General features: G+C 46.8%; 1 protein-coding gene across 2 annotated transcripts in view; it reads right to left on the bottom strand.

The window, feature by feature from the left end:
* KIF5B (kinesin family member 5B) overlaps positions 1 to 13043 on the bottom strand; it is a 795256-nt gene that overhangs the window by 340067 nt on the left and 442146 nt on the right. For both annotated transcript variants that reach the window (XM_078663342.1, XM_078663343.1), the window contains exon 17: positions 5200 to 5317. In XM_078663342.1, coding sequence (XP_078519468.1) covers positions 5200 to 5317 — 118 coding nt within the window. The remainder of the gene's footprint in view (positions 1 to 5199; positions 5318 to 13043) is intronic.

Here is a 13043-nt window from a genome sequence, read left to right as displayed (position 1 = left end):
CACCTGGTTCCTTCCTGGTTCCACACCGGTCACTGGCTAGTTACTTTGAACACTGTCCCCTCTGCTTTCACGTCCTCTTCCTCCTCGATCCACCCGTGGATCGCACCGGACATCTTCCTCCTGGTCGCCTGCAGCATCTTTTCTTCCAGGCTCCATAGACTTCAACGCAGCAACCCGAAACGACTTCGCGCCTATGCACCCGCAGCCCGTGGGTGAGGTAACAAGAGAATTTCGGTGCTCAAGGGTAGCTGGACTCTCCTAGTGTCCAGATTCACAGTTGTTTTAGTCCTAACCAGTCAGGATTGTCCGTACTCACCTTTTTCTTGAACTGTACTGTCCATAGACGTTGTTACGCATCCCGCGTGTGAGTTCACACTCTGCACACGCGTCCCGTGGGCCTCCTATTACTTACCTGAGGTTAGGATAGTTTAGTCCCAGCGAACCTCCATTCCTTCTATCGATTTCCTTATACCATTTACTTAGTATATGGTTTGTCGTGCCCCTAGGGCACCATTGTAAATTTGTGCAACTTATCGTATTTTTCCTAAGAGATTGTCATGTGCTTAGCCCTCTGATCTCAAAGAGTTCAGAGGTGTTTTGTTATTAATAAATATACTGTTTATTTTCATAACAACCTGTGTGGTGTCCTTTCATCTGGTATTCAAGGGGTTATATGTGGTAAAACAGCTGGCTTCACATGCTAAAAGAGTTTAGCCTAAGACTGCTTTGTCCATGCTACCATTAGGATAGCTGGTCTATAAGGTTGACTTACAACCAATCACCATAAAGGTTGTTTGGACTGATACAAGGTGATCACTAGAACTAGTGAGCATCATATATCAGGCCAACTTCTCACACACATCAGCCAAAAGTGGAAGGGAGACTCACGCCAAGGTGCCAGGTCTAACAAGTCTCTATAAGTAACTTGTATATCTGATCAATACTTCTAGCCGCAGACTGCTCATCTTAGAATAGATACCCAAGCAATACCTTATAGGAGGTTGGGCTGCAATACATAGGCTGTTCTCTTTACTTAACACTATATAAGCAGCCATTAAAACCATTTGAGAAACATAAAACAATAATCAAAACTACAGTTCCTATGAACTATTGGGAAAAAGTCCACCCAATCCTCAGTCAGAAATGCCCCTAAAGATCCTCTACGGACATGAAAGGGAGTGTCCACCTTCGAAGGCGAGCCGTCGTAGATGAGCAGTCGTAGACGAGCTGTCGGAGACGAGCCATCGTAGACGAGGCCATCGTAGACTAGGCCATCGTAGACTAGGCCATCGTAGACGAGGCCATCGTAGACGAGGCCATCGTAGACGAGGCCATCGTAGACGAGGCCATCGTAGACAAGGCCATCGTAGACGAAGAGGCTGTAATAGGCAATGACTATGGTTTCTTCGTCGACAATCCTGTTGACTATGTTGGCTTCTTAGTCTTTACCTCAGGAGGTATAGAAGACGCCTTCCTGAAGGGTCCTATGACCAGAAGAGGGGATTTTGACTGCTCAGAAGTCGTCTTTTTTACATGATTTTTCTCCAAAAGCAAGTCCTTTACTCTCCTTTTCCACAGAGTGAGGAGATTTTTAAGAACTGCGCCCAGAAGACCCATGAGTGGTCGTTTTGAGGGCCTTCTCAGGACGTTCCCCTGAGGAATGAGTTTGAGGAGATTTTCTTCTCTTTTGAGATCTCCTAGATGTTGAGGTCAACGCCTCATCACTGTCACTGGAGAAAATAAAAAACCTCCTTTCTGGTCTTAGTACTTTTGAAGATAATCCATAGTAGAAAGAATCCTTAACAACCAAGCTATTTAATGAAGTGAAAAAAAACACAGAATCTGAGCAGAGCTCAGAGGAGACTCCCTAAGCACAACGTGCGGTAGAAAATCTGAGGGACTGAAGCTCCTGCCAGGAAGGTTCTAGAGGGAGGTGATAGCTGATTGGCTCTTGTTTAGAGTTTGGTCCTTTTTACAAAAGGACATGGATATGTTACTAAGGTGAGGCCTTTAGGCCTACTATTCTCTATGTTTGTCTATAGGACATTACTTTTCTATGTACCGGAGACTCCCGTCTCAACGACAGGGGAATGATTCAGGCATGTGAATCTATGAAAGACACCCATAATACTGGATAATGCAGTTTTTATAGTAAGGGAAGTTGTGTAACGGCTAGAAAGGAGCGTACATCAGAAAAGGTTGGACTAATTGAGGTCCCAGTGAGGCATAATGAAGGGTGAAGCTGGGAATGTGTGTTGGACAGCTTTCAAAAACGTATGTACGATAGGGAGCATGAATAGGGATAGCTGATCTGGCAACCACAAAAATGCTGAGATGACAGAAAAAAGCCTTTTAAGATGTTCAAATAAGAGTCCTACTGGGCTATAGAAAACAAAAGAAACTGGTAACGGGGAGACCAGGCCAGTGTCTGGGGAGATGTTCAGACCACTGATTCATGCCAGATTCTCATACCAGTTGTTCGTGGGCTCATCCAACTGGTATCCAAAGTGTCCACAGACCCCTCCCATTTGTTTCCCAATCCAGTCGTATCATAGGAATAAGGCACTGGCTCCATCATGAGGAGTCTGCCACCCATGAATGACGGAGCTTGGGTTGGATGATGCCTCTACGGCTTCATGTTTAAGTCGGGGATTGCGCCATTGTGGGGCGTCGGAGCCACTGAGGACGTCGGGCACTTGAGCTTGTGCCAGAAAAGAACGAGGTGGCTCGACCGGTGCTGCTCCAGATCCATCCATGGACCCAAGGGGCCTGACTGGCAGTGGCGGCGAACTCCCTGGTGGAAGACCAGTGGGTGCCTCTCCTGAGATGATCCAAAGGTGCTGCAGCGGGGACGGGATGTCCAAATAGGAGTATATCCTCATAAAAATCACATAACTTGGTGGCGGGTCACTCCAACTCCCAGAAACTTTGGAAGGAGTGCAGGCTCCACCACAGAGCTAAGCATCGAGTGCAGACTTCCCTCATCTCGTCGCATGACTTCGACGGACATGGCGAAGTCTAAGCTCTCTCCAACTACTTGCGTCATTGGAAGACGAGAAGCGATCAGAGTGGGTCCGCGTCCGGTCCCAGGACATTCCTCTCAACCGAGATCATGAGTATTGCGGTGTCACACGTCAAGGAGCTAGAGGGACCCCTTCCCTCAAGGCCTTGGGGTGCATGGCGCGGCATTCGACCCAGGTCTTGGTGTTATGGTCAAACTTCAAACACCAGAGGCACACCAAATGTGGGCCCGTCACCGACCTCTATCAGTGGCAGGGACCACACGACTTGAAACCAGCTTTCCTAGCGGACATCCTCGATGCACCAGGAAACAAGCTGGTGCAGCTTAAAATACTGCACCGTATCTACCTTACAGGGCCGTGTTTAGTGCAAATGGGGAGAGCAGAGAATGGTAAATGTATCCTCGATGCACCAGGAAACAAGCTGGTGCAGCTTAAAATACTGCACCGTATCTACCTTACAGGGCCGTGTTTAGTGCAAATGGGGAGAGCAGAGGATGGTAAATGTAGAAGAGGCTGTGAAAGTGAGCGAACATTTCTGCATATACTCTGGGAGTTCACACACTTACAGAGATAATGGAAGAAAATTCACAAGGTAATGGGCGAGGTGCTTACACAAGACATCTCCTTGGAAGCCAAACGCGGTCTCCTGAATGTGTGGGTACCCACCGACCTAAACAAAAAACGCATCACATGCATATCGCTGGGATTGATGATAGCGAAGCATAATATTACACAGAAGTGGGGGGCAGCACAGGCGCCGTCAGTGTCCACTTGGAAGAGGGAAATGGATTGGTGCATGTTCCGTGAGAAGACTATATACGTGGCATGGGGAAGTCCGAAAATATGGTCCCACATCTGGAATGACTGGAATATGTATAGAAGTAATATCTGTATCCCACCAGTAGTACAAGCTCAGGTTGAAAACATGTTGACATGATACTAGTTACCGAATAATATGCTATTGTACACATGTACCTAGAAATTATTGTTTCGTGATGCAATGTAGACTGTACTGAGATATGCCTTGTGAAGTTGATTCTAACTGTTAATAAAAAGAAATATTTTAAAAAAATCTAAAGAAAGTCAACAAAAAGTTTTAAAAAGGTCAATCAAAAAAGACTGGGGGCAGCTCTTCCCGGATCGGTGCTGACTGGTGCAGAAAGAAAAGAATTGGCACCAAAGTGCTAGGGTGGCGCCTATATAGGCACCAGGCACATCACTTCTGACGCGGACAATGCCACATAGAGCCGAACTACGCCACCTACTGGCGTGCAGGAGTCAATGCTCACTAAAAGTTTCCGGATCCAGTCTGGCGTCTTGGATTATTCAAAGGTAAGGGATCTGCGGCTAGAAGTCTCTAGCAGATTGAGCCTGCAATCCTACATCAAAACAGTTTTAGGATGTTTTAGGGCAGGATGGGTAAATAACCTGCTATGGATATTCAAGAAATGGCAAAAAGGATGACTAATGAAAAACTCTACCATCACAAACAATATTGATGTAATGAGTTGGAGATAAGAAAGCATTGTGAGCCACTATTAAATTGTACCACATCCATGATCTACACTTCAGCACTAGGTTGCTAGTTGTTTACTCAGAGGCCACAGTATTTATTATGAACGTAGGTGTGGTCATGACAAGTGTAGGTTTATTTCAGACAGTTACACCACAAATTTGCTGACTCAGCAATATTAACACTTACAAGTTAGTGTGGCCTATGTTCCAATAGATGAAGCTTTTATGCATATCACAATAACCTAGCCAGAGAATTGCCAAAACACATTGTATCAAATACTGTTTACAAAAAATGCCCTCTAAAGTTGAAAACAGAAAATCTACACCCATAGGGCCAATATTTCTGAAACCCATATATAGGACACAAAACATTTAAGTCAGAACATATTCTGTATATAATATTCTGACATACAACCTCAACATAGTCCAATTCATCAAGTCATTCAAAAAGTTATAAAAGAATAATACCAAATGTCTTCAGTTATGTCAGACCTTAAGAAACACAAGTAACAGCTGCTGAATAACGTTCTACAGTTATTAATGTTGTGCAACAAATGAAAAATATATAGATACAAAATATTTCTTTTTAATACCAGAGGAAAATAACCCATACTTCATCTAGGGTAATTCTGGCATAAACGGTGTAAATTGGAACACCTACCTTGTGCTCTTAGTTTGACAAGTTCTTCATTGAGAGAATCCACAGACTCTTCCAGCTGCCGTTTCTTCTGCTCCACATTTTGCAGATATTCTGTCAGGGACTTGATCTTTGCTTCATGCTTTTGGGTAAGGGAAGATAATAGTTGCAGTTTTTTTTTCTTATCAACAGCCGTATATTAAAAAGAAATTCAAAATATGCAAACTGTGCAAAAGAGGAATAACCTCAGTTAACTAGTGCTTATTTTTCAGGAAGAGGTTTGGCCACAAAATAATAGGCAATGTTTCAAACTCCTGAGGGATGAAAGTGTAGAGGGTTTGATTCAATTCCCCAGCAGGCTTAGAAGATAACCTTCAAAAATCATGCCCAGAATTTTCAAACACTGAAGCAGTCGGAATTTACATGACCTATTTCACAGTAGTGAGAAATGATGCAGTGTCATGACTAGGCTGGTCATTTTGATGACCAGCCTACACAGGTGGTGTAGCGTGTTCAAAAAGAGGTGCCCTCTCTCGCTAGTATTTTAAAATCTTTTTGGAGCCAGTGGCTGAGACACTCTATACTCTTCAGAGCATCCCTCTTTTTGCTTTCAACAACAAAGGCCAAAGATCGATCTTCATGCTGATGAACAAGTTACTTACCTTCGGTAACGCTTTTTCTGGTAGATCCAGTATCTGCCTGTGGATTCCTCACCTTGTGAATATCCCCCTGCGGCAGCAACGTTCGGAAAACTCTTTTGTAGCAAGCCGGCGTGGACAACGTCACAGGAGCACGGCATCGCGCGCGACTCCGGCTGACGTCACCGACCCCTTATTAGGCCTACGTCGGCGTGATGCCATCAGTTCCGCCCTTTTTTCCATGCCTTCAAGGCACCCGGACCGACCAATGACAGCAAATATACAAATATAAAATGTACATAGTACATACAATTCAAAACTGCACACATAGTGCGTAGCAAAGGTATGAAAAACCCAATATATATACAAATATAAATATAAATATACATAAAAGTACATAAACTCAGGTATAGCAAAGTGGACAACGGGGAGGCGGGCGGGTCAGTGAGGAATCCACAGGCAGATACTGTATCTACCAGAAAAAGCGTTACCGAAGGTAAGTAACTTGTTCTTCTGATAGATACATCTGCCGTGTGGATTCCTCACCTTGTGAATGGAGTCCCACAGCAGTTCCTACTCCCGGAGGAGGGTGTCTACCTTCCTATACCAGAAAATCCTGGAGGACAGAACGCGCAAAGTGGCCATCCCTCCTCACCTCGGTATCCAAGCAGTAATGCTTTGCGAAAGTGTGAAGGGAGGACCAAGTCGCGGCTCTGCAAATATCCTCAACAGGTACACCTCTAGATAAAGCAGAAGTAGCAGACTTTGCTCTAGTAGAGTGAGCTCTTATACCCTCAGGAGGGTCCTTACCCGCCAGGGAGTAGCAGATCTTGATGCATATTATTATCCATCTTGAAAGAGTGCGCTTGTGCACCGATCTACCTTTCCTGCAGCCAGCAAATCCAACGAACAGCTGGTCATCCAACCTGAACTCCTTTGTCCTGTCCAGGTAGAAACTCACCGCCCTTTTGGGGTCCAAGCGATGAAGCCTCTCCTCCTCCTTGGAAGGGTGAGGGGGAGGATAAAAGGTAGGGAGGGTAATGGACTGTCCTAGATGGAAAGGAGTAACCACCTTAGGCAGAAAAGCAGCCCTGGTCCTGAGAACCATTCTATCAGCATGAATGGTCAAGAATGGGGGCTTTGAGCTAAGAGCTGGAAGCTCACTTACCCTCCTTGCCGAGGTAATTGCCACCAGAAAAATAGTCTTAAAAGACAAAAGTCTAAAGGGACCTGAGTGTAATGGTTCAACAGGCGAACCCGTCAAGAACGTAAGAACAAGGTTCAAGTCCCAATCAGCTACAATAAAAGGTGTAGGAGGAAATTTATTGGTAAGGCCCTTAATGAAACGTAAAACAATAGGCGATTTAAATAAAGAGGGCTGGTCTGTTTTTAAAAAGTATATTGCTCCTTGGCAGATAATTAGAGGCACGTTGTGTTCAGAATTCACTTACCTGCACACATTTAGGAACTGCTTTCTAATTCCTGACCCCTGAACCGGCACTGCAGCACTGCAGCCAATCGCGGTGTGTGGAGGGCGGGGCAGAGACGGACTACACAGAGAGTCGAGCGGTTAGCGCTCTAGACCTCCGTTTTTGAAAGGCTATTTAGCCCCTCGTCGACCCCAGCGCGCAGCGTGGGCGCGCAGGGTGGCGCCTACTCCTGCGCCTAAGACGAGCCAAAGACCTGCCCGTCTGCGCCCGTCCGCGACAGGACACGGCCAGGGGCAGGAGACCATGTTAATATCCCCAACCAACAAGAGGAATATTGGCTACAGGTGCCTAATCTACTCCTCACAGGTATTATTAGGGCTCAGGGACCAAGCTTCTAATATATGCGACGGTGCCCTACAAATCGATCCGGAGGGACCCTTTTCATGCTATATTTGTCGCACACAGTTCTGCCTTGATGCAGTGGTCAATTGCCATCAGCGGGACCCCGCCACTAGACGATGTGATTTACATAGTAATATCCCAGCTAAGAGCACTAATCCCCCTTTGGGGAGCAAAAACCTGCTTTGTAATGTGCGCTCGCTGGTGAAGCATGCTATACAGGTATGGGACATGATCTCTACAGAGAAACCGGATTTATGTTTCTTAACAGAGACATGGCTTAAGCCGCATTCAGTTCCTGCCATCACATTAGGGATCCCTATGGGATATAAGATAGTCAGAATGGATCGCCCTATTAAGTTAGGAGGGGGTGTTGCAATTGTATATAAGGAGGAGTTAAATATCACCATTTTGGAGGAAATTAGTACCCCGCGGATGGAATTATTGATTTTTAATCTTACCTCCGCATCTAGGGAAATTAGAAGGGGTGCAGTACTATATCGACCCCCAGGTACTAGTGGAAATTTTTCCATTCTACTCATGGAGGCTCTTGCGCCTTTTATAGAAGATAAGCAGAACTTCCTATTAGTAGGAGACTTTAATATGCATAGCGACTCAGAGAAATGCATGGAAGCTAAAACCCTCTTAATGGATATGGAACATTTAGGTCTTACAAAGATTAATCAGGGACCTACACATGAGGCTGGCCATACTCTGGACTTAGTATTTTCCAACTCCCCTAGAACCACGTGTATGCCCCCACCCAGGTCGAATGGACTGACCATTTCATTTTAAAATTCTACACTGATGCTATGGATAACCCACGCATACAGCTGCCCTTGCCCACTAAAAGAAGACCCTGGCACAAATTAACAACGGATAACTTTCGTGAAGCTTATCAAGCCCCCTTGATCAATGATCATAGAGGAACCATGAATTATGAACTCGAACGGTTTAAAAGGCAGTTAGCGAGGCAATCAACTACATTGTTCCGCTGAAAATATATAAACCCCGCCAGGCAGTCAAACAAGAAATTTGGTATTCCGAGGATCTAAGACTGATGAAACAAAAAACTAGAAAGTTAGAAAAAGTTTGGAGACAGTCTCGGAGACTGGAGGATAAACAACACCATATAACCGCTCTCAGGTCTTATCACAAGGCCATAAGGGCAGCTCGGAAAAACCACATTGCGATGCAACTCACCAAGGCAGGAAAAGATTCAAAAGTTTTATTTAAGATCTTGCAAACTTTTACTAAGCCTGGGGCATGTGAAACCGTAGATGTTGCATCTCAAGACCTATGCGATGGGATCTCTCAATTTTTTATGAGGAAGATAGATGTTATCTATGCAAAAATAATGACCTCAAAGAACACTGAGGCGGCCGATCCCAATAGTCCTTTCCATAGTAAGGCACAACACAAGTTACATGCTAGGTACCTAAAGAACTTTCCCCCTATCTCCTTAGAGGAAGTCACTGCTCTAATGACTGAGATTAAGAGTGGTAGTCCCGAGGACCTCATCCCTGCACGCATTATGCCCATGTTGGCGGAAGTTCTGGGCCCAGAAATCCAGCAGTTAATGAACCTGTCATTAAGTACGGGAGAGGTCCCGAGGGACTGGAAAAGGGCACTTGTGAGACCGCTGAGGAAAAATACCACCATTCCTTGGACGGAACTCACGAATCTGAGACCTATTTCTCTCCTTCCCTTTATAGGTAAAGTGATTGAGAAATTTGTTAATAGACACCTGTCCAATTATGTCGAGGAGACAGATGGACTGGATCCATCCTAGTCAGGCTTCAGGCCGAGACACAGCACCGAGACCACCTTGTTGTCAGTCGCGGACGATCTACACATGTTCCAGGATAAAGGTTACTCTGTTATCCTGGTTCTGTTGGATCTGTCCGCGGCGTTTGACACCGTGTCACACGACATCTTGGCCACCAGGCTTATCAACATCGGCCTGGAAGGTGAGGCCCTAGCGTGGTTGAGGAGTTTCCTGACAGACCGCACCCAAACTGTCACCTTGGGTGCCTATCGGTCAGAGGAGTTGGAGATCTCGAAGGGGGTGCCACAGGGCTCTTGCTTGAACCCTACTTTGTTTAATATCTATGTGGCCCCCCTAGCGAACATCATGAGGTCCCATGGGTTTATCCCTGTGTCTTATGCGGACGACACCGAACTCCTCTTCCCTTTTACACACTTTACCGATGAGGTCAGGAACTCCTTCTCCCAGGGGATGAAGGCAGTGGCCCACTGGATGGCATCTAACTTCCTGCAATGTAATGTTGCTAAAACGGAAGTGATGCTGTTCGGTGAGGCCAAACTCCTGTGGTCCCCTGATTGGTGGCCACAGGATTTGGGACCTGTCCCGGAGCCTAAACAGGTGGTAAAAAATCTCGGTGTGCGTATGGACCAGGAGCTGTCCCTGAAGCAACACAGCAACCAAGTGGTGAGCTCCTGTTTCCATGTCATCGGAATGTTAAGGAAAGTGTTTCCCTTGCTCCCTGACTCTACCAGAAGGACGTTAGTGCAGGCCTTGGTGTTGAGTCGTTTGGACTACTGTAATGGGCTGCTCCTATCAACTAATGAGGGAGTAATTGCCAGATTGCAGGTAGTCCAAAATACTGCGGCCCGCCTTGTGCTAAACCGGCCCCCTCGCACCCCCTCTAAACCCCTCTTGAATACCCTGCACTGGCTTCCTGTCAAGCAAAGGGTGAAGTACAAGACTTGCTGCATAATACATAAGTGTCTTCAGAAGAAAGGCCCTGGGTATTTGACTAATACATTTCTTCCCTATAAACCTTTGCGACTTTTAAGATCCAGTGAACAAGCTTTGTTGCAGGTTCCAAGAGCAAAAAACACCAGACAGGGGGGTAGAGCACTTTCAATTGCGGGTCCAACGCTGTGGAACAGCCTCCCACTTGCTTTAAGACTCTGCAAGGAATTTCTTCTGTTTAGGAAACAACTAAAAACCTTTCTATTTCAAAATTATTAGATAGGACTGGTACTCACTGTCTATGTGTAGGAAGGATGCCAAAGGCGCGGAGATACTCCTTTGGGAGGTGATCCTAGCGCGTTATAAACCCGCAAATAAATAAATAAATAAACAAAGGAAAGCCGATAAGGCTGACAAATAACCTTTGATGGTTGCCACGGCAAAACCTTGCTGGGCCAAAGAAAGTGCAAATTGTAGTATATTGGACAAACGAGCCCTTAAAGGGTCTACGGACTTCTCCCCGCACCAAGCAACAAATTTCGACCATCTATAAGAATAAATGGACTTGGTGGAGTCACGCCTGGCTGATAAGATGACATCCACCACATCGTGCGGGAGAGAAAAGGAACTCAGGTTGCCCCGTTCAATCTCCAGGCATGAAGGTGTAAGGTCTGGAGGTGGGGGTGTAGAACCTGCACCTCCATTTGGGAGAGGAGATCTGCCCTGTGAGGGAGACGGAGCGGCGAGCATGAGGAGAGGTGGAGAAGATCTGTATACCACACCTTTCTGGGCCAATCCGGGGCGATCAACATAACTTGGGCCCGGTCTTGGCGAATCTTCCTCACAACCAGAGGGATCAAGGGTATGGGAGGAAACGTGTAAAGGAATTGTGAGCTCCAACTCAACTGAAGCGCGTCCCCAAAGCTCCCTGCAATGGATACTGGAGACTGCAGAATGACTGGCAGTGAGCTTTCTCGTGAGTGGCGAACAGGTCCACCTGAGGAGTTCCCCACGTCCGGAAGACGTGACGAACCACCTCTGGGTGAAGCCTCCACTCGTGGTCGGCAGAGAACTGCCGACAGACTGTCTGCACGAACGTTCAGACCTCCGGCCAGATGATTTTCCATCATACAAATCTGGTGGTCTTGAACCCAGGACCAGAGACTCGGAGCTTCTCTGCAGAGAAGATGCGACCCACTCCTCCCTGCTTGTTGACAAACCACATCGCGGTTGTGTTGTCCGTCACGACCTGAACCGACTGACCACAAAGGGAAGGGAGGAAGGCCTTGAGCGCCAGACGTATCGCCTGCAACTCCAAAAAGTTGATGTGAAGCAACCTTTCCTCTGGAGACCAAATACCCTTGATCTCCAGATCCCCCAGATGAGCACCCCACCCTAGAGTGGAGGCATCCGTTATCACTGTGGCAACCGATGGAGGCAGATGGAAGGGCTTTCCTTGAGACAGATTGTCCTTCACACTCCACCAAGACAGATCCGCTGCAGTTTCTCTGGAGATCCTCACAGACTCCCCGAGATCTCCGTTGTGCTGATACCACTGCCAGCGGAGGCACCACTGAAGCGCCCTCATGTGCCAGCATGCATGGTTGACCAGCAGAATGCAGGAAGCAAACAGACCGAGCAGGCAAAGGACCTTCAGGACTGGAACAACCGCTCCATTGTAAAACAAAGGAATCATTTCCTGAATGTCGAGAATCCTTTGAGGTGGAGGGAATGCTCGACAAACAGTAGTGTCCAGTACTGCCCCTATAAACAGGTTGCGCTGTGAGGGCACCAGGTGAGACTTGGGTACATTTATCGAAAAACCCAACCTGTACAACAACTGAGTTGTCTCTTGCAGATGATGGAGCACCTTCTCTGGAGACTCTGCTTTAATCAGCCAGTCGTCCAGATAGGGGAATACAGGAATCCCCGCCCTCCTGAGATGGGCTGCCACCACTGCCATCACCTTGGTAAAAACTCGAGGTGCAGTAGTAATTCCAAACGGAAGGACCGCAAACTGATAATGTTGCGACCCCACCGTGAAACGGAGATACTTCCTGTGCGACTACAGGATCGGGATATGAAAATACGCGTCCTGCAAGTCGAGCGACACCATCCAATCTTCTTCCAGCAGCGCCTGAAGAACCTGCGCAAGGGTAAGCATCTTGAACTTCTCTTGTTTCAGATAAAGATTCAAGATCCTGAGATCCAGGATTGGACGAAGCCTGTCATCCTTCTTGGGGGGATCAGGAAATACCAGGAGTAGCATCCCTGACCCCTCTCCTGCTCCGGAACCACCTCCAACGCACCCTTTCTGAAAAGAGCCAGGACTTCTGCAAGAGAAGTAGGTGGTCCTACCGAACAATAACCTTGGCAAGGAGGGTAATTCGGGGGAAATTCCCGAAAGGGAAGAGCATACCCATTCTCTACGAGATTGAGAACTCAAAAGATCTGATGTAACAGATTCCCAATCTCGTAGAAAATAGGTAAGTCAACCCCCTACAGGACCCGCATGATCCAGAACGGTGGATCTAGGGCTGCTTTGATGATGTAGGTGGGGGTGGGTATTAGCGGAGGAAGTTGAGGAGGAGGAGGCTTGACGACCACGGGCACGACCCCTTTGTCCACCTCTATAGGACTTGTACAAAGGATTCTGCCTATGCTGCTGGCTCTGCTTATAGG

This window comes from Lissotriton helveticus, chromosome 10 (assembly GCF_964261635.1).
Source record: "Lissotriton helveticus chromosome 10, aLisHel1.1, whole genome shotgun sequence".
Lineage (NCBI taxonomy): Eukaryota > Metazoa > Chordata > Amphibia > Caudata > Salamandridae > Lissotriton > Lissotriton helveticus.
This window is presented reverse-complemented; position numbering and strand designations above follow the sequence as displayed.